This window comes from Pteronotus mesoamericanus, unplaced genomic scaffold, assembly GCF_021234165.1.
Source record: "Pteronotus mesoamericanus isolate MK-2021 breed Mesoamerican mustached bat unplaced genomic scaffold, CSHL_Meso_final scaffold_1186, whole genome shotgun sequence".
NCBI classification, from domain to species: Eukaryota; Metazoa; Chordata; class Mammalia; order Chiroptera; family Mormoopidae; genus Pteronotus; species Pteronotus mesoamericanus.
In genome coordinates, this window is record NW_026555302.1 from 11,577,005 (window position 1) to 11,599,840 (window position 22,836).

The window sequence follows — 22,836 nt, forward strand, 5'->3', positions numbered from 1 at the left end:
CCACCAGAAATTATGTCATAGGATTTTTGAAATTACTTTTATTCTGAATGTTATGAGGAAGTCTTAGAAAGCTGACATACAGAATACTTCGTCACCTTTATTTAAAGTACCTTTTTCTGGAATTGTACATCTTCATTTTCTAGTGCGCAACTGTCATCTTGAGAGTAATATGATGAAGCTGAAGAACTCTCTTTACAACACACACGCCAACTGGGAAGCCTGTAAAACATCCACCATCACCACCACCAAAAAAAAAAAAGAAAAAGAAAAAGAAAGAAGGAAAAGGTGTTAAACCACCATATGCCCGACTATGGACTAGAATGTGAGTCAATAAACGCAAGGATGGTTCTTAGCTAATGCCCCTAAGAACTTAATTTGATGAAGATGACAAATGTACATAAAAGACAAGGGTTTTTTAATTTATTTATGTAATGCCCTAAGAAAAATAGACTGTTATCTGCATTCCAAGTACGGAATTATGAATTTCATGAAGGTAGAACAGGAAAGATTTCACAAAAGGAGTATCTGATGATTATCACAGAAAATAGAGAGAGCTGTCAAAGAGCTAACTAACCTCAGCTCCAGATGCCAATAATATTCTAAATTCTACCAAATAGTTAAGAACAAATAACTCTAAAGCTACCTAAACTATTTCAAAGCATAGAAGCAAGCTTCCAAATTATATTTATATGGGAAACATAATAGTAACATCAAAAAAATTAACAGAAACAGCACACACAAATGAATGCCATAGGTTAATACTACTTGTGAAAATCAGACACAGAACTTCTAAAGAAAACAATAAAAAAGAAAGTCTCTAGGAACACAACAAAAATAAAATAATACATCAATATCACGATCAAGTAGATATTCAAAAGTCATTCAATATAATAAAATCAATTTATTTTGCCATGCAAAAACATCAAGAAAAAATATTATCATCTCCATAGGCACTGAAAAATATATGATAAACTTACATATTCCACAAGTCAATAAGTAAACATTTAATGTGGGAAAAGGAGATAGAAGAATTATGAATTACTGTAGATAATGAATTTACATAGGTGGAAAACTAAAAAGAAAATCTTGGGTATAAGAAGTATATACCTAGGCATAACATTAAGAAACCAATCAATAGACTCTACTCAAACTACCCACCACCAGTTACAAGATCTAATAGGAGAAAAGTCCCCATTGAAAACAGAAATAATAAAATACTAAATATAAACTTAGGAGTGTACTATTAAGCAGAGCTGTGTGAAACTGCCAATATTTGACAAATCTTTAACTTGAAAGTCAATTTTACACAATTCAAGCTAATTTAAATGGAAGATTTGAAATCCACATATTTTTAATTTGACAGGCTGACTCTAAAGTTTACCTAATCAGTAAGAATAATCAAAAAGATTTTTTAAAGATTTTATTTATTTTTAGAAAGAGAAAAAGGGAGAAATAGAGGGAGAAATATCAGTGTGTGGTTGCCTCTTGTGCACCCCGCCACTGGGGACCTGGCCCACAACCCAGGCATGTGACCCAAATGGGAATCAAATCGGCGATGCTTCGGTTCACAGGCCGTTGCTCAATCCACTGAGCCACACCAGCCAAGGAAGATTCTAATCTACTACAATATGGTAGTGAGATGAGAGTGGGAACCGGAATCCCCAGGGTAACTGGAAAGAGAGGTCCTAGGCAGACAGCTGTACACCAAGAACAGATGCAGCCCGTCTGACCTGGAGGTTATCAGGAGGTCCTGGGGAGCCTTTAGGAGGATGGAATGGACAGCGTACCTGGTGGGTCTTTGACAATCTACAGTACAGGTTTTCCTGTGACAAACAGTTTGTAATTAAATACAAAAATAGGGAAACGAATCAAATATTAGCTCTACAGAAAAGGAAAAGTAGCACAGAAGAGGAAAAGTAATCATGTTTTAGTACATGGCTCACCTGTCAATAGCATTTATAGTCATAGTAATACAAACAATAAATGCTGATCTAACTCAAATAATGATCAAAATATATCATCAGCATGTAGTTAAAAGAGACTCTGATCGTGTGCAGTAGAATAATACCTAAAACTGGCATTAAAGTACCTAAAACTTATTTCAGAGACAAAGAAGTAACTATAAAATCAGTCAGCTAAGAGATGAAACTGGTGTCCCTGGAAAGGGAACTTGGGAGAGGAGGATGGGAATTGCTCTTTGGCAAAAACAAATTACTTTTAGAGCTATCTGACTTTTTCCCATGAACACATTCTTTTGATAAAAATTGTGACTAAAGAAAAAGAGCAAGGTACATAATATATACACATAGCATGCTACTATGTGTGTCCATGTACACAAAAGTTATTTATATGTGCATAAATCTGAAAGAATTAACAAGAGAAAAATAAGCATCACCTTGGTTGTCTATGGGGGGCGGTTATGAGGGCTGGTAACCAGGGCAACAGAAAGATATTTTTCACTCTGCAATACTCTGTCTTTTGAATTTTTAACCACAAGAATATAATGTCTATTCAAAATGTCATAAAGATATTGAGATGGCCAAAAAGTCCCTTTAGTTTTTCCATAAAATAAAAGACACATCTTTCATTTTCCCCAGTAACTTCACTGATTTGGATATTGTCAGTATGTCTCCCGCTGCCGGCCTCTAGCGGGGAGAGGCCGGGGGGGCGGGGGGGCCGCCAAACACCTTCCCATGCCGCAGACGGCCCCACGGCAGAGTTAGCTGGCCGGACGGTCAGCAGCACCAAGGAACTCCGCAAACCCCTTTACCACACTCAGTCGGTGACAGCACCTTCTCCGTACACTGCACACATCTTTTTTTGCATTTCAGTTGCATTTTTACCTTTCTTAAAATAATAAAGCATGATATGCCGAAAATGTTGTGTATCTTCTTCCATCTTCAATGTTAAAATGGCCACACAAAAAGTCCCCACCCCTGACGGTTTTGCGCGCACTGGTGTGACAGCCGTCACAGCGCAACCCAACAAAGCTATTTTGAATGAGGTTAACTCCAACTCGGCTCTACTAGAGCCGCTGCACAGGAAAAACACATGAACTAAAAAAAAAAAGGAACTTTTAGGCCAACCCAATATATCGTTATTCATCAAATATTTCTTTATGGGCCTATGTTCACATTGTTTCTGTGCTGCGCGTGTGTTTGCAGGCGCGCCGTGTGTGTGTGCGTATTTGGGACAGCAAAGTTTCCGACACCTAAAACTGTGTGGATTGGAATTTTGGTGGTCATTTCTTTACTTTCTTTACCCCTTTATATACTTTCTAAATTTCTACCATCACCAAGAATTCTGTCTGTGTGTGTCTGTATATGTGCGTGTTTGTGTTAAGTCCTAATAAGTAAGCAGTCAGTGTGAATTTAGCAAAAAGAAAAAAGAAAAAACCATAGTAAATCTCCGTTTTTACTATGATCCTTGTTTTACTATGATTCTTGTTTTACTATCCTATGATCAAATGCCATTACCCTCCATTCTGAGTGTTTTGGAAATGAGGTTCGCACCTGAACCAGGGGACCAGCCGACTGCCCGCGTGGGCACAATCCAATCCTCTGAGGGGCGCCACAGAGCAAAAGGCAGGAGAAGGAACATTTATTTGCCCCTTCGCTCTTCCTGCCTCATTGTTTGAACTAGGACAGTTCAATGTACCCTAAGTTTAAAAATACTTTAAAAAATGCTAACCATCACCTGAGCCTTTCGTGAGTCGTAGTCTTCTTGCTGGTGGAGGGATCTTGCCCAGACGCCGGTGGCTGCTGAAGGCTCAGGGTGGTGGCCGCGGCAATTTCTTAAAATAAGACAACCATGAGGTCTGCCACATCAACTGACTGTTCCTTTCATGAATGATTTCTCTGAAGCGTGTGATGCTATTTGCTAGCATCTTCCCCACAGAACTTCTTTCAAAGCTGAAGTCAATCCTTTCAAAGCCTGCCACTGTCATATCAATTTATATAAACTGATATAAATTTATACACTATATGTTTATGAAGTGACTGTAAAACCTTTTCAACAATTCCCACTGCACCTTCACCTGGAGTAGATTCCATCTAAGAAAAGACTTTCACTGTTCATCCATAAGAAGTAACTCCTTCCCGTTCACACTTTATCAGTGACACTGAAGCAATTGAGTCACATCTTCAGGTTCCACTTCTTTGGGTTCACAGGCTGGTGCTCGAGCCACTGGGCCACACCAGCCGGGGCTCAGACTCCACTTCTCATTCTAGTTTTCTGGCTCTTTGTACCACGTCTACAGTCACTTCCTCCACTGAAAGCTTCAATTCCTCAAAGTCATCCAAGAGGGTTGGAATCAACATCTTCCAAACTCCTGTTAATGTTACAATTTTGACCTCTTCTTGATTTCCTTAATGACATCCAGAAAGGTGAATCCCTTCCAGAAGGTTTCTAACTTACTTTGCCCAGATCCATCAAAGGATTAACTACCTATAGCAGCTAGACCCATATGTATTTCTTAAATAATAAGACTTGAAAATCAAAACTACTCCTTGACTCATGGGCTACAGAAATAAATGTTGTATTAGCAAGCATGAAAACTCTATTAACTTTATTGCGTATCTCCATGAAAGCTCTTAAGTGACCAGGTGCACTTCCAATATTTTGAAAGAAATCTTTTTTTCTGAGCAGCAGGTCTCAAGGAATTAAAATATTCAGTGAACCACGGTGCACGGTGCTGTCACCCTGGCTCTGCTCTTCAGCAGAAACTGCCACACTACTTCTTCCAGACCTTCAACTACCGAGAGTTCGAAAAGCTCTGGTCTGTAGCAAATAATTATTAGGGGCAGATGGGAGGTAGGAATAAAAGTGAAATTTACGCTGGAATAGCATTTCAAGGAAGAACATGCCTTGTGTGAGCATGGCTATCTTTCACTGATCTTTTATTTAAACGTTTCCTGAGGGACTGCCTCAAAATGAACATAAGCAAATGAATTACCACTACACATCAGCTATGTTATGATGTGAAACTACTATTATTACTGCAATTTACAGGCAAGAGGTTTCAAGTCATGACCGCTGATGTTGAATTTGGTGCTCAAATCACTATTAATGGAAGATAAAAGACAAAACTTTAGGAAAGAGACAGAGGAGTGAAAATCTTTCCATTCCTAGGAGGTCATAATAACACCAGTGTGTGGCAAGGATTTGCAGAGGTTCATGTTGTAACAAGAAGATACATTCAACATGACAATTTGCTAAATGGCCTAGAGCAATGGTTTAATTAATAAGAACTAGAGTTATATAGTCTGTATGATCTTTGGCAAGTTCATTAAACTTTTCTCTGCACTTTTCTTCAAAATATTGTCATCTATTTTATGGGACTGTTCTGAGGATTTAATGAGGAAAAGCTTAGAGCTGTGGACAGCACAGAGTAAACACAGTATTAGGCATTCTGCTTATTAAAACAAACTATTTTTTATTTCAAGAGAAGGAATAAAAATAGGCATTTTTGCCTAGGAGCATGGTTCAGTGAGAATAATGCAGACTGCTTCAAATTAATTTTTATTTTTGAACTATCCCTAATTTGTCTTTCATCCTCTTACCCACTGCTGATCACATATAGAAATATTATAAAATGTCTCTCACATTCAAATTTCATAAATTCCCTATTCTGTAACTTCTACAACAATGAACAGTTAATTTAAAAAACATATTCTGCAGATTTCTATTTGCATGTGATTTCTAGGGCAATTTACTTGATTATGTAGTTAAAAGTTGTGTTCTGGCCTTGACATGAACAGAATTATACTTAAGAATTTAAATCAATGGGTAATTAGTTAGGCTGGTGCCCTGTACATGGAAAGGCCTTCATAGAAATGCCTTTAAAAATGTGTTCACTTTTACTGAAGTATTTGAGACAACTACAGAATGTTTTAGTTTAAAAATATTCACTCTCCAAGAAATATGCTTAACATATATTAAGAGACTACATATGTATTCACCTACTTTATTGAGAAAAACTTGTTATTTACCTATAATTTCCAAAAAACCTCTTTTAGGTATGCACTTAATGGTTAGTAGATTAAAAAAAGGAACACAGATACAGAAGGAATGAATGCCTGTATTCAAATGACACTGAATGAAATAAATGCCCAGGTTCAAAAGGCATACTTTAGGGACTTTATCTTCAACCTGATTGCTTTCATTTTAGAAATTACATTTTTATGTAATTTTTTTCTTGCAAAAAGGTTTTCAACTTGAATGCATAGTGACTGAAGTTTTTCTAGTAGTGGCAACCTAGAATCTAATATTGCCAGACATCCTGATGTTTTAAAGGGTGTGCTGCAACTATGTATTTCTAAAAATAATGGTTAAGGTTTAAGTGTTACGACAGGAGAAGTATCATTTAGTTCTTACAAAATGGAACAGGAGAAGGACTCAGGGAATTTTTTCTAGAGGATATAACAACTGAACTAAGCCTTGATGTGCCAAGGAAGACTTCACTAAGAGGAGAGAAAGCATTCTTTAATGTGCAAGTGATGAAACATCTTTTTTTTATTATAACAATACTTCAGAATGATAGCATTTCACACCTGCCTAACCCAGAAATACTGAACTAGCTGTCTTCAACAATTACTTTTTATAATCTTATCAAACTAATCTAGCAAAATAACCCAATAATAAATTTTAGGACACGTTAATGCGCAATGAAGAATATGCTAACATGCAAATGAGCCAAGCTTAATAATTGCGGAGTAGGAGACGAAACTAAACTGGAGTCTGCCAAACTTTCAAATAAGTTAATGCGGTTTCCCTCTGAGTGATATAAAAGAAACTATATAAGCGCTTAAGACTACCTACTAGGAACCAGATATTATGTTACATACAGAGGGCCTTGCTAGAAAACGTTAGTAATAATTTTTAACTCATTAAAAATTTGATAGCTATGTTGACAAGACATTAAAAAGTAGCAATTTTAATTAAGAAGACGAAGTTGAACTTAGCTGAAAAATATGTCTCTAAAAATAAATAATAAAATTATTATTTATTGGTAAAAAGATGTAATGATTATAGACATATATGCACCTAACAAAATCACTTCAAAATATGTGAAATTACTGACAAAGGTGGAAAGAAAACAATAAAATATTTTGGTTGCCTATTTTAAATTATGTCATACAAAACAATAATGGACAACACCTAAGGAAACAGGAGATTGGTATTATATATAAAAAACAAGCTTTATGAAATATACAAACTTTACAACAAATACACATCAGCATTCTTTTCTAACATACATGGAATACTTCCCAAATACTGACCATATACTAAAGCTTCAAAAGAAGACTCAGATTCCAAAGACACAAGACCTAATAAGCTATCCTCTCCACACTGCAACAAAGTTTGAAATAATAAAACAGCCCACAACAGTCTAAGTCTGGCAACAAAAATTATTCAGCAGAATAATCCTTCAGTCAGAAGAAACAGTAAGGAACATTATGAAATACAAGAGTGGAAGACTACAGGTCAAAATTAGTGGGATGCAGTTAAAAGAACAAGAAAACTATGCTTTTGAAGACAAACACTGAGAACAAAAGAGCTAATCTTTCAACTCAGAAAGATAAAAGACACACTGTAAATACAAGGAAAACAAAAAAGGAAGACTAAAGAACAGAAATCCCAGAAATAGAGAACCAAAAAGAAAAAAAAGAAAAGAAAAAGGCAAGGAAAATTAAGAAAAACCAAAAGTTGGTCCTCTGAAGAAAATATTAAAGAGACAAGCTCTAGCAAAACCATTTAAGGAGAGTTGCTGGTGCAAATTAAATGATGGTATAAAAACATGAAATAACTACAGACAAAACATCTTTTTAAGTATGAAATATCACAAACTATATATACCAATATATTTTAAAACTTAGGAAAAAATAGGTGTTTCTAGGAAAGTAGCAATAGTGGCACAAAAATTGGAATAACCTAACAAGAGTTAAAGAAATTTGAGTGGCTTAACACCTCCCAAAGAAAAGGCGGAAATCCCAACCCCGACTTTTTTCCCCCACTTTTTTATTTGGAAACAATTTCAAACTTTCCAAAGAATGGCTAGTATACAAAGAACATCCACAAACTCTTCACCCGTATCAACACATCGCTAACGTGACGCTCGCTCGTGTTCCCTCTCCCCCCTTCTCCGTGTAATTTATTTCTAAATCTCTTAGTGTGTATTCCCACAGAAAGAGGAGATTCTCTACCCCAACCAGGGCCCAGCAGCAACGTCAGCAAACACTACACTGACAGGACGCTCTATCATCTGTACGCAGCTGTGCCACGTGGGGGGAGAGCGCCCTTACGGCACCCTCACCCAGCACCCCAAGTACAAATCGAGTCTAAGGTCTTGTTCAGCATGTGTCATTGGCCTCCCTTAATCTGAACTAGTTCTTGGTCTTCATCTTACATGGCGCTGACATTTTTGAAGAACACAGTCCTTTTATTTTTAACTAGTAGGGCCTTTTTTTGAAGTCCGTCTGATGTTCCATCATGGCCAGATTCAGGTTGTGCTCCCGGCTGGAATCCTCTGTAAGTCCCCGTGTCTCTTTCTCCAGGTAATACGTCCAGAAGAGGCACACGATATCTGTCTAGTTCAGCACTTGCAATTCCACAGTTACTTACTTCTCAAGAGAAATGAAAAACAGTCCGTAAAAAGCCTTGTACAAAAACATCCGCAGTGGCTTTTACTCGGAACAGACAAAAACTGGAGGCGGCCCAGATGTCCAACAACGGCAGGATAAAACTCTGTAGTATATTCATACAATGTTACTACTTGCAATAAAAAGGACCAAGTTACTGATGAATGAAACAGTATGGACAAATCTTGGGAACTTTACCCTGAGTAAAAGAACCCAGATAGAAGAACAGATACTGTGTAACTCCATTTAGATGAAGTTTCAGAATTCACAAAACTAATCCATCATGATAGAAATCTTTTTTTGTGCCTTGGGGTATTTGCTACAAAGGGACATGAGAGAACATTCTGGCATAATGGAAATTTTCTATATTTGATGGGGTGTGGGGGTTACACAGATGTACGCATTTGTCAAAACTGATCTAACTATATATAACTAATATATGTACATTTCAACATATATAAATTATCTCAATTTAAGAATATAAGATACAAAAGTCAGTATTTTCCTCCTTAGCAGTAAGAGATTGAAAATCAACTACATATTAGCAATAATAAAAAATACAAAATAATTTCAAAATTAACCTAAATAATGCACAAACACTTATAACTTGGATAATAAGGAAAGGTAAAGAAGACCTGGTACGCACACAGACGGAATGCTGGTGACAGCAACGTAAAGACAGCGATTCTCTCCAAGGTAATTTACCACTCAACAAATATCTCAAGGATCCCATTGTTATAAATACGATACAGAAAAAAAGTGGTCCAAGAATAACCAGGTTAACCAAAAGGCCTTAAAGGCACATGGTTGACCCTGCCGCAAAATTAAGTCTGTCACAAAACCCCTCTCATTAGCCTAACTGGTGTGGCTCAGGTGGCTGGGCGTGGTTCGGCAAAGCAAAAGGGCACGTGCCTGGGTTGCAGGCTCGGTACCTGGTCCAGGAAAGGAGGGGCATGTGCGAGAAGCAGCCCATTGACATTTCTCTCGCACACCGATGTTTGTGGTTTCTCTCCCAATTTTCCCTCCTTCCCCACCTCTATTCCCAAGCGCATTCATTGGCATAAGGTCTGCCTTTAGAAGCAGCCTGTGCACCAAGTGCTCAGCAAATCTGTGGGAAATTCCCTGGAGTGAGCATGGATGACCAGAGGCGGGCCCGCCTGAAGGCATCTGCGGCCCCCTCCCTGCTACAATTCATTTTAACAACGGTTCTAGTCAACTAGAGCAAGTAAAAAAAGTGTTAAGTGGAAAAATTAGGAAAAAAGAATGAGATCAGTAGCATCATACCATTTGTGTAAACTTTAAAACCCATAAATAATAATATTTTGGAGGGCAACACATATCCAAACAAATACACAAAGTTGACTCAAAATGTCTCAAATATATTCCAGGGTAAATGCCTAAAACGGGGGTAAGAAGGAGTGAAACTCAAGACAGATGGTAAAAGGGAAACAGCAAACACGGCGCAGCAGCGAAGGGGACCCGTGCGCAATGCGGCGTAAACTGAGAGCGCCAACCCAATCCCAAGCATCTGCTGTCTCCAAAGGAAAAAAGTCTTGTTGATTTAATTTGTCAGGACTTTTATATTAAAGTATTAACCCATCTTCACAAATAAAGAAACTAAAGCTCAGAGTTAACTTGCCCAAAGTCACTAGACTTGTGACGGCAAACCTAGAGAGCTTTCTCCCCGCAGCTATGACCCTTCTCTATTGCTGTTGTTTCCTACTTAATAGTCTCGAGTCAACAGATGAACAGAAAAAGGTGAGAAAATAACAGATCCATTCACTCAAGCACATCAGTCAAGGCTAGTTACAGCATAACAAACTATTACAAAGGAGTAGCAGCATGTACCGCGTGATTCTGAGAGCGGCGACAAGTGACAAACGTGACACTTAGTAGCGCACTGGCTAGGGCATGGACTTCAGAGTCAGGAGACTCAAGTGTTAATCCCAGGTCCGTTGTTTATAAATTGTATGTTCTTAGAAAAATTACAAAACATGTGTGCCTCACTATCAATACTAGGAAATGGCATTATTATGAGGAAAATGAAATAACACAGGTATTGGGTTGGCCAAAAAGTTCATTTGGTTTCTCTCCATACAATGGCTCTAGTAGAGCTTAGTTGTGTTTCACTTCATTCAAGACAATTGTGTCAGACTGTATTGTGCGAGCTGTCCTATCAGCATGCATTTAATAAAAAAATTAATCAAAACTGAATTTTTGTGTAGCCATTTTAATACTGAAGATGGAAAAAATAAGCAACATTTTTGGCACATTATGCTTTATTATAAAAGAGGTAAAAACACAACTAAAGATTTGTGCAGCGTATGAACATGGTGCTGTGACTGAACATGTCAAAAGTGGTTTGTGAAGCTTTGTGCTGGAGATTTCTGGCTGGATGATGCTCCACAATCGGGTAGATTAAAGTTGATAACGACCAAAGTGAGACATTAATTGAGAACTATCAACACTGTATAATGCAGGAGATAGCCATCATAGTCAAAATATCCAAATCAATAAAGTAATTGGTAAAAATGAAAAATGTGTCTTTTTCTTTACAGAAAAAACCATAGAGACTTTCTGGTCAACTCAATCTATTCTTAGTGTGCACTCGAATGCACAGAATATGTACTCGAATGTTACTGTTATCAATCACTGTCCTTTCCACCTTCTCTCACTTATCAAACTCCAGGGTATTATCCAGGGGTAGTCTCAACTTCACTTCCACTTAGTCCTCAACCCTGTGACATCTAATTTCTGCCCCCATTATACCACCGAAACTAGTACGGTTGTGGCAGAATTCACCCTCTTTGATTTCCCTGCTGCGTGCAGCATCTTTGACCACTCCCACTTAAAACTCTCTCCTTGGCTTGTCAAATGACACCCTTCTGCTGCTCATCTCCATTTCTTCCGAGTCCCCTCGGATGAGACGCTCCTGCTCCCGGCGTAAGTTCTGGAGCTGCCAGGCTCTGCTCCTGGTCCTGGTCCTCAGTTTACCCTCTATATGAATATCTTGAGAAGTTTCAGCTCCTTGGGTGATTTTCAGCTGATGGCCACCAAAACTTGTAACTTTAGCTTTTACCATCTCCTCCAAATCACTAGTCCATTCCTTAAAATGCTTCAGTGATGCCCTATACTAATGCTGAGAATAAATTAAGCATATTTAAAAGCTGAATCTCTCTTTCTTCATTGACCAGGATGTCTACAACAGAACTAAATCTAAACCTGAACACAGGATCTTCCTTTTCCAAACCTCCTCTTCCTACATCCTGGCTCCTACCACGTGGTACTGCTTTCCGTCCAGCCCTCAGGTGAGCAACCTGAAAAACAGCCGTACTTCTTCTTACCGTCTCCAGTTTACCTCACAGATCTGTGATCCGTTTCTCCACCCCCGTTACAGCTGCTTCCGCTCAGGCCTTTGTCTCTTACACAGAGCAACTCTTACCAGAGCTCCCTAATTCCTACCTTGTTACCCCTGCCATTCACCCCTTCACACCACCGCCAAAAACCTAACACTAAATTACCTCAGGACACCATTCCCCTGCTGAAAACCTTTAGAGAGTCTACGTGACAAAATTCAAGCTTCCTGAATGATATTTAAAAATCTCGAAAATTCCTCCCCTGCCTAAGCCTTCGGCTTCCTAGGTCCTGCCACTCCCTGCCCCGCGTGCTGTGCTTCGCGGACACGAGTTTCTCGTGTGTTCCCTGAACACACACCAAGTCTCCGGCACATGCTGCTCCCCCTTCCCACAACGTCCTGCCCCCGCTCTCCCCAGTGTCCAAAACCTGACTTCGTTCTCATCATTCTTTATTTTTCTGGGGCAGGAACTAGTTAGTTAGAAACTAGGAGCCTTTCCCGATTTCCACTTGCTGGGGTCTGCTGATTGCTGCGGCGAGGGGAATACAAGGGGAATAAACAGTAATGGAAAAAACACGTGATAAAGATATATTTTAAGAAATTACATAAGGTGCATTTATCCTACAAAATCAAGTCGCAATACTTCCGTTACCTTAATTTTCAATGACAAACTACAAGGACAGTCCCCAAATAAATAACTACCAAGCTAACAAGTTAAGCCTACAACAACAGGAAATCTAATAAACAATGGAAAATGAAGCTACAAACGCAGGTTTGAGACAGACTTCAGGTCTTCAACAAGAGGGTTTAAAGTTTTACCCTTCAGGCAAAAAGGGAGCCTCGGACAGGCGTCCCAGCCCAGGCCAGAGGGAAGGGCGCTGGGTGAGGGAGACAGGTCGAGGCTCCAAGGACACCGCTGCAAGGCTGTTCAGCCTCTCCTCTCTCTTCCGGCTGCCACACCGACCCACTCTCCAAACATCTTCTGCTTTCCACTCCCAAAAGCTTATCAGTCACGTCCCTGTTTTGCACACAAGGCCCTTCTGCCCGTTCCCCAGCTTTCCAGCCCTACCTAAGACGCTTTACACAGCTGCCCATTCGGATGGACTCCTTACACCTCTTTCCGCCTTTCACTTCAAACCAGTCTCCTCCCTTGGCCTCACACCCTCCGTTATTCCAAGTACATGCAGAAGCTCCTGGGGAGTCAAAGGTTCTGCTTCAAAATGACCCTCTCCGAGGGCCACCCTGGCCCAGACGCGACCTGCACTGAGCGCCACATGCTCAGTGCCTGCGCAACGTCTCCACTTGGATGCCGCATTCGCCTCCACGGCGCCGCCTCCATTGCTTTTTGAGCACCTTCAATTCTTCTAGCTGCCCCGTTTTTTAAAAAACTAACTTTTCTTCTCTCTTTAAGCTTTGTTTCAGAGCCATAATTTTAGACCCTAGCACACATTCTCTCAACCGCAACCGTCTCCATGAAAGCAGCTGCTTTGTTTTAGCCACCAAAACCCAGCACAACCGGTCAGAAAACGGCGGGGCTGAGGCCCCAGGCCGCACAGGCAGTTCTGCACCCACAGTGCGACGCGACACAATCCAGTCCGGCAGGCCCATCCGTCACTGAAAACTGCTACCTTTTAAATGAGCAAAGAGATACCGTTCACAGAAGTCTGCTAGTTCTCTTTCTCATTTACATAATTTAGTATGTAAAATTGTATATTATTAGCACACTAATACGCTACCATTATATTGGCACATGCATATACAACTTATAAACAAGTGCATATTAAAGGTGCATGCGCACGGTTTTACTGATTGGGAGACATACTCAAAACGTTTGACTATCCACTGTTTAAGGCGCGGACCAAGTCCTTCTCCTCTTTCAGGTGGTGATCAAACTTCCCAGGTCGCCAGGACTGAGGGATGGCATGTTAGGCTGTGTAATGGCTCCCAGAGAGGCCCAAGCCCTAATCCCCGAAAACGGTAACGTTACGTGGTATAGAGGTCTTTGCTGGTGTGATTCCATTCAGAATTGCGAGACGGGGAGACACCCCCGGGCCATCTGGGGAGGCCCACGGTGGCCACGCGAGCCCCGGTGTGGGGCGAGAGGCGAGAGGGGGGTCCGAGCGGGGGGCAGACGTGGGGGCTGCCGCGGGCTGGGGGTGGGGGCGGGTGGCTGTGAGGCAGAGCCACAGGAGGCAGGGAGCCCCCAGAAGCTGAATGAGCCAAAACCCAGGTTCTTCCTCTCAGGGCCTCCAGAAGGAGCCAGTCCTGCCGACACCTGGCTTGAGCCCAGTGAGGACGCAGTTTGGACTCCTGACCTCCAGAACGGTAGGATGACGTGTGTGCTGTTTTAGGCCACCCCATGTTCGATAACGTCACAGCAGCAACAGGAAACTAATGGAGAGGATTCTTGGGATGTGGGGCTTTTACTACAAAAACTGGAAAAGGCTGGCCACCTGTTTTAAGGTTTTCCATGCCCAAAACATCTGGGTCATAATAAGCATGAGAAAAATCTTTGTTGAATGATTTTATGAGGAAACATGTAGATGATAAACCCGCACGGTTTTACAAAGCTGTCATATGTCATCTCATTTCATCCTCCTAATAACCTGTGAGGTGTGACATGATTTATTTTCCCAACTTTAGGATACAACAGTTAAGATTCAAAGAAATTCCGTAACAGGTCCAAGGACACACAGCCAGTGAGTGACGGGAGTCGGACACAGGCCTGCAGACCTCTTGTGAAAGGATCCCACCCTCGGCGTCCTTGGCTGTGGATCAGGCTGCTAAGTTAAATCCAAGCTCCAAAATGTATCAGCTGGTTAACTTTAGCCAAGTTATTTCTCTACTTCCTTCACTACAAAATGCAAAATGAGGTTAAAATAATGCTTACGTCATAGAGTTGTTGTGAAGATTAAAGATGCCAACACAATACAGGCTTGACACAGAGACAGCTGACAATAAATATCAGCTGCCATGTTACTCTGTGCGGCCGCCATAGTACATGTACGTCTAAAATACTCTCTACTGACTGCTAAGGAATCACATGAAGTGCGCAGAAATAAAACATGGCACCCAGAATGAATAGTGAGATGGAGGGGATGGGTTTTCTGCTAAAATAATCTAAAGTTAGCACCCTAGGCAGGAAAGACAAAAGGAGAGGGGAGACAGGACCAAGATCTCCGAACGGATGGCCATACAAATTAGGTGACTAACAAAGTTCAGTCATACTGGTAGGAGGGGGAGAACCTTAGAGTACTGCAATATCGACATAGAGCATTCATAAATGTACAAAACAGTTCAGCTTACCACAAATATCAGGACAATTTACAAATGATAAAGATGACAAAACTGGCTACTAAGAGGCGCTTACCAACTTTTCTGCAACCTCTCCTCTAGCCTCACAACGGCCTGAGGTACCTAGGCGGGAACGGAGATGTCAGGAACTGGCACACAGATCAGGCTGCGGCTGGGCCAGCGCTGTCACTTCAGCATTTCAATTTCCCAACGAAGTCTCAGGGACCAAGACATGCACTTTCCAGTCCCACCATGCGCCAATCCTCTTCCCCAATCTCACCATCGCCTTTCCAAAAAAATTCAACCCTAAATATCGTATTTTAATGGCTTCAGTAAAGAATAACTAAAATGTCTATTTGGTAGTCCAAACATATCTCAAAATATACTAACCCAAATGTTTCTTAGGCTAAAGTTTCTTAAACTTTTCACTTTTTTTGATCCTCACCCAAGGATATGTTTACTGATTTTAGAGAGGGGAAGGGGGAGGAGGGGCATGGATTCGTTGCCTCCCATACGTGCCCTGAGGGGGGAATCAAACCTGCAACCAGGTTGTGTGCCCTCCCTGGGGATGGAACTCGCGACCTTCTGGTGCACAGGACAAGGCTCCAACCAACTGAGCCACCTTAGCAAACTTTTCACTCTTTACTTAAACCCTCAACATCCATTTTTCACAGTGGGAGTCCACAGACTTTACAGAACTTCATGACTACTATTTTCAATACCAGACTGACTGATATTTGACCCCCGTAACAGGTCATATCCTTATTGTTGCTAACAGGTCAGAAATCATACTGAAGTTAGCTTAGGCAAAAGATAGCCAGAAATTACACAAAGTAATAGAGGAATGGTTAATTTAAATCCACAAATGATTTTAAGAACTACACTGTAATACTTGCTTTAATCTCCACCGTTCAATTATATACATATTTTTAAAAATCACGTTTAAGGATACAAACTTACCACTAGTAAGCTAAGTGCTGGAGGTCTAATGCCCTGTGTAGTGAACACAGACAGCGATACTGGATGACAATCATCAGACTTGCTAAGCAATTAGATTTTTATTCCAGCTGCACACACAGAAAACAGATAATCATGTGACATGATAGAGATGCTACTGCTACATATTACAATATATAAATGTATCAAACCTACATGTTCTACACCTTAAGTTTACACAATGTGTCCAATATATTTCCATTTAAAAAATCAGAGATAACTGGTGCATCTTAAATTTGAATGAAGTGTAACCTCTTGTCCTGTGAGTCATTCCTGAAAGTGCTCTAAAGATGGGCAAGATCAAGGAGAAAGAGGAAGACATAATCTACGAACAACTCAGCCGTCCCCAGAAAGGGGTAGGTATGAATACAAGGTTTTGGTCTGTCACCTGCAAATTTAAATTTAAAATGAGGTAAGTGGACTCATCACCTACCCACACTTCTTGCCACCCAACAAGATACTAAAAGCGAGGGAGCGAGGGGTGACACTGATCTTATTAAGAAGGTCAGGAAGGAAAGGCAAAAGGCCAAATTTCTTTTTCTCTAAAACATCTATCAACCTTCCAATCAAAGCTCCTCAGCCAGGCAAGTGTTTTCTTTTCCTCTTATTAAAGTACCACCTTTTGTGAGCAGGAACTCTACCACTTCAGGGTGTTTGGAATTCACTGGCCACCCCTAAAAATAAAAATACTGCTGGTGTTTTGCAGACATAAGCTAAACCAGGAACTTGGTTTATCTGACGTTTAATAAACAGCAAATCTCTTTGAATAAAGAAGCACCTTTTAAGTCAGCAAGTGTCACACATCTCCGAAGAAATTCCCCAGGAGGGACGAATAACTTTCCCAAGTACAAGGACAGCAACCCTTTGACCTACAAGCTCTCTTTGCTCCTCAAAACAAACAAGACAAAACAAAAACCCCAAATGTGGCAGGAATTAACAGAAACTCCACAAACTTCAGAGACAAAGCAGTCTTCCCGCCTTCCAAACACAGGACTCGTCTTCCCATTACTAAGGGACATCACCCAAGCCACACCACGGAAAGTACCGGACAAACCATACCTGAGACACACTCTCTTCTAAACCAAGGGCTCCCCGTCACCCAGCCCTCCGGGAAAAAGCGCTTCCTCGGCCTCCCAGAGCAGCAGCCCCCCGTGCGCTGGGGGCCAAAGCCTGCGAGAAACGGCCCGGACTCCGGCGCGCACCGCACAACCCGCCCCGGGACCACGCGCGTTTGCCTGTCGGGAGCGGGTCACCGCCGACGCGCGTACTGCCCTCACCGCCCCGCCGAAGCCGGCGCTGCCCCGGAACTCGCGCGACTCCCCCAGCACCTACCTCAACGCCGCCCGCCAACACCCGCCGCCCCCAAGCCGCGGGTCGCTGAACACAAAGGCGCTTAGGCGGTCCCCTCTACCCAGGCCCCCTTCTCTCCCGTCAGGGTCCGTAAATCCCAAAATACACCGTGAAAATTTCTGCAGAGCCCTGCCAGGCCGGTCGGCGGGAGAGTCGCTTCCTGGGGACCCTGGAGACCCGCACCCTAAAAGTCGAGAGGACGTGGGGGTGTGACCCGGGCTGCTCCCCTTCCCCTCCCCCCGCCCCGGGGAAAATCCAGGGCGGCCGAGGCTACTCACCAAACCAGCGAGCAGAGAGAGAGGCAGGAGACCAGGGCCAAGGCCCGCTGGTACTTCTTCATCTTCTCCTCCTTCTTCCCCCGGCCAGAAGGCGGCACATCCTCCCGGCAGTCGCCACCGCCGAGGCCAAGATGGAGGAGCCGGAGCAGGAGTGCGAGGATGGGAGCGAGAGTCCGAAGGACTGCGGCGCCTGGGGAGCGGCTCCTCGGCGGCTCGCGTACCGGCCTCCCTCTCCCAGGGGCCCACGGCGGCGCCGGCGGGGACGCTTCACGGGAGGACTCTGGGGACTGCCGCTGCTGCCGCGGCCGCCGGTTCGTCCGCGCCCGCCTCCTCCAGCCGCTGCCGCCGCCGCCGCCACTGCTGCCCCTTATCCCCCCCGCCCGCCCCGGCTCTCCCTCCGTGCGGCCGGCGACCAACTGCCGCTGCGTACTCGCTTGCCAACAGCCAATCACCGGCGGGGCCGTGACACCTCACACACCGCTGAGCTGGAAGCAGCCGCGTCACCCACGTCCCGCGGCGCTTGCACCCCCACCAGCCCCCGCGCAGGCCACGCCCCCTCAACGTCTCTGGCGGAGAAGCGGGAGGGAGGAGGACACAAAGCTGGAGAGTTTGCAAGGCCGCCGCCCCGCCTACCTCCAGCCCCGCCCAGTCAATGGTTCTCGGTCGGGAAACCGGAGCGTAGCCCCTTGACTCAGCCTGTGTCCTTACAATGTCCCGCCCCCCTCGCCCAGGGCGTGCCGATCCGCGCAAGGACTCTTGGGAGTTGTAGTTTGTCCTCTGGAACCTTTTCCCTTTCCCCGTCCCTCCTGGAATCACGTTGATGGAGAGGTCTATAGTTTCGCTTCTCACCGCCAGACTGCCTAGCTTTGGAATTGTTACACTCAGTTTTCTTTTTTGGGCACAGTTTCTGGGTTGGCCTAGAATGACGATGGAGGAAAAACCTATACAAATAAAATTTAAAAGGCGGTTTTCTCCTGTGAATGGGTCCGGCCCATCGAGCTAGATGCTGATAGGTAGGCGAAAAGAGGGTGTGTCAGGATTCCCTCTCGGCTGATTGGTTGAAGCGGAAGGTCTTTCGCTTCCCCGCCTCCTGGAGAATTTCGCGGCCCGCCGGATTCCTGTGTTGGGGTGGGCTCTGCTGATTTCCATTCGGCTGCATTCCTGCGTTGGGTGGGCCGCGGAGGGTCTGGAAGGGGAACACTGTGGCTCCTGCTGGGGAGCTCCACGTCCTGAGGTTCTTCAAAGCGGGGAAGCTACCGTACGGGGCAAAAGAAAATTTCTCAATATTCAGTAATGAGCCTGTGATCATCCCAGATTTTTATGCCAGAGGCCCCTAAATATCTCCCAGAAGCTAGTTTAGGGACAGTGGCCGAAACTCCAAAACGTTTTACCGCCTTTCTTCCCAAGCGCTTTTTAACGTCGTTGTCTTCCCTTGGACGGTAAAGGGCACAGAGGAAGAGGCACAAGCTCATCGCAAGTCTGCTTCTCCATCTCCGGTTCTCACTCCAAACCCACGGCTTTTCCACCAAGTCCCTGCAATGTCTTTTGGAACATACACAAATATATTTTTTTCTTGTTTCTTCCTTTTTTTTTTTTTTTGTACAACTAAGGTTTTACTGATATCCCTGTAGTAGCCTTGCCATTCACCTAAGTGTTCAATCATTAGCTTTTATTATTTCAATAAATATCCTTTTCTTTTTTTGCCAGCTTCATTTCTAAGGTCTCAAGTTAAGCTTTAATCTTCAGTCCTCTGATCTTTTTAGTTTTTCTCTCGGATACTTCATAATTTCACTTTTCAACTCCACTGTGGACTACCAGATCTATATATGCCAACCTCTCTTCAAATAGTGTCTTGATATAACACTTAAACACTCTATCACTACTTCAAATTTTACCTGCATAAAATAGAACTCGTCTTTCCCGTAAGTTAGGCTTCTTCACCTGAGTTTCTATTTGTGTTAATTCCTCCTTGTTTTAAGACTTCAGATAGTTACTGTGATATATGTATGTGTCATGTGTGATTCTTATGTGCACATATAACTTTGAATTTTAAAAAAATGTAATATTTTCTCATGCTGTTTGTGACCTGTGGCAAAATAAGTTCATATTTTTAGCATTTTAATATTTTTCACTTTCCCATAAATACTGAATATAGGGGGCAGAAGAAAGAGTCTGCTATGACATAGATTTTACAATTATTTCATTCAGTCGCTGGACTTGAAAAGCTGAAGAGAACATAGAGGCAATAAAAAGTGGTGAGGTGGGGCAAATAAACATTTTCCTAGAAATCATTTTTCTCTTTCAGAATACAAAAGCGTTACTAGAACTCTCCTTGGTATTCCTGCCTTCAGAATCACCTATTCAGTGTTTCAGACATAACTTTTCCCTTGCCTAAAGTTTTCTCCTTCTCTGTTATTTGGGTTAAAAAAAAAACATCTTTCTAATGGTCCTATAATGCAAAGCAATTACCTGAATAATTGAGGAAAACTTAACTTTGCCTCAATTACTCAGTTACTGTCCTGGTTGGAGGGCTGAATTGTGATCATTATATGGATTGAGTTATTGCTCCTCTTCATCTTGCACAATGAGAGAATGTGATGGTAAAGTGTACCAGTCTGTACGTCTTTAAAAGATTTGCATAAAATACTATCCAAGGTGAACCAGGACTGAAGAGCTTCTGCAGCCTCCTTCCACTACATACAGCTCAGTTCCTTAAACTGAAACGACGTGGACGTGTAGTCGAACTCGCTGGGAAAGTCTGTTCCATAGGAAAGCATTACACATTAATCATTCCACATAGCTAAATAATTAATGAACAGTAACAGCAATGCTTCTAGGGAAGGTTGAGAAACTGTTGAGAAGATGGCATTTTTATAGAACCCCTTTCCAGGCCAGCTCAGCCGCCACTTTCTCCTCTTGAAGAACATTCCTTTTCAGTCTCCCCACTTTGGGGACTTCCAGAGTGCAGGCTATCATCATCTTCGAACTTGCACTGTAGTTAGTGTGTCATCACGGGACGGGCAGGGCAGGAGGTGAGTGTCCTATTTTGTTCCTGTGTCCCCCTCATCACTTATCATTGTCCTTGGCACAAAGGAGCCACTCAATCAAGCCTAAGTGTGGAGGACGCTAGTGGTGATGATGGCCATAATTGATGAAGCAGGGTGTTTAAGTTTCTTGAGCATCTTCTATGCAAGGAGTTAGGCCTTTTGGTGCCTATTTTCTTTAAAATTAAAACAAGAAAAAATAAATCTAATTACAAGTAAGCAATATAAATGTATTATATAACTGGAGAGATGAAACATTAAGGTCCGACTTTTTGGTAATATTTTGCCTTTGTTGGTCTTTATAAGGACCCTCAGTTGTAATAGTCCCATCTTCCAAAATACCATTGAAAAAGAAAATTAAACTCTAAGAAGTTTGAAATGAAAAAAAAATGCTATTGTTGAAGAATAGGGGTGAAGAAGAAAGGGATTTTTATTACTATAATTTAAATTTTGAACCCTAGACAACATGTAAAATAATTTTGGTTAATTTTAAACATTGCATGTTTTTATTTTACCTTTGTTCAGAACCCACGTATAGGCTAAACATTTTGATGAGATGTGTTTATCTGAACAATCAAAATGAACTATAACTGCTATCAATTTCACCTGTGCTCCTCACAGACTTTAAATAGGCACATAATAGGAGTAAAATGCATATTTCCTAGTGGAAATAAATCAAATTGTGTATTATTGACAGCAGAAAGCTGACGATAATTATGTTGGCACAGGTTTTTTTCATTATGTCTTTGCTTGGAGATTGTTCCGCTTGCTTCTGCCTACCAAGAACCAGCTGCTATCAACCAAGACTGCTCCCTTGGCAAAGGTAAATGGAAGAGCTTAGTAAAGTTCCTTCCACCAGTTCACTCCCCGTTCCTCACATTCCTTTTTCCCTGCCCTTTTTCCAGGATCCACTGTTGACGGTTATATCCTTCCATACCGAAGCAACGGCTTTGTATCTGCATTTATAAACATAACCTGGAAGGTAAACTTCAGCAAGACAGGGAGTCTCTCAGCAGAATTTCAGCTCTTGGTCAGAAAATTAATAAAACAGCAGCTCCTGGGCTATCCACCGAGCCTCTTCAATGGTGGAGATGGGACCTTTCTTTCCCTACTGGGAAAGCAACTTGCAGCCAGTCCTGGCTGTCACTGCACCAGGGCGTCTCTCTGCCACCCAACTGAGCTCTCGGTCCGAAACCCCGTGGCTCACATCTGGCCGATTCCCTGCAGCACTAGTTGGGTACAACGGACTCACTTGCAGGAGAAAGTGTGACAAGGTCTGTGGTAGATTGTCTTTTTCCAAAAATGGTCGCAGCCATGTGTCCAGTCCCACCTGCTCTTCTGGAACCTCGTCATTCCTCCATCAGAAGCAAAGTCTATTGCTCTTCCCCTTGAAACGGGGCAACAGGGGTGACTTCCTTGACAAACGATTGTGGCAAAGGGAGGCTGTGTGATTTCTGCGGCTAAGTCCTACTTGGAGAAAGGCAGGGATGGATCAAGCTGGCTGCTCCCGGGAGGCAGGGGGGACGGGCTGGCACTGGGCCTCACGGCCTAGCTGCGGTCTCCCCAGCTGGGGAGCCTGAGCCCCGGAGCAGGGACTTGCCGTATTCAGGCGCAGGTGGCGCTTTCCAGGCGGTGGGAAGGGCAGGAAGCTAAGGTATGGAGGTTTGCCTCCTACACACAGGGAAAAGGAAGAAACCCAGTTTACCTCAAGAGAAGGCTCTGGACATGTCAGGGGGTTGTAGGAGGCAAGGTTGAAAGGGTAGTTTGGGCAGAGGACAGAACGCCATGAATACGCCACTCAAGTCTCCCAGGAGGATGTTTGTACGTATGTTCTGCTCCCTTCCTGGTCCAGAGGCAGCATCTCTGAGCAGAGTTACGTG

General features: G+C 42.7%; 1 protein-coding gene across 2 annotated transcripts in view; it reads right to left on the reverse strand.

Moving 5' to 3' along the window:
• SUCO (SUN domain containing ossification factor) overlaps nt 1-18,100 on the reverse strand; it is a 65,263-nt gene extending 47,163 nt beyond the window's left edge. For both annotated transcript variants that reach the window (XM_054587755.1, XM_054587756.1), the window contains exons 1-2: nt 17,913-18,100; nt 111-219 (exon numbers count right to left, since the gene is read on the reverse strand). In XM_054587755.1, coding sequence (XP_054443730.1) covers nt 111-219; nt 17,913-17,974 — 171 coding nt within the window. In that variant the 5' untranslated portion in view covers nt 17,975-18,100. The remainder of the gene's footprint in view (nt 1-110; nt 220-17,912) is intronic.
• Nucleotides 18,101-22,836: the final 4,736 nt, after the last annotated feature.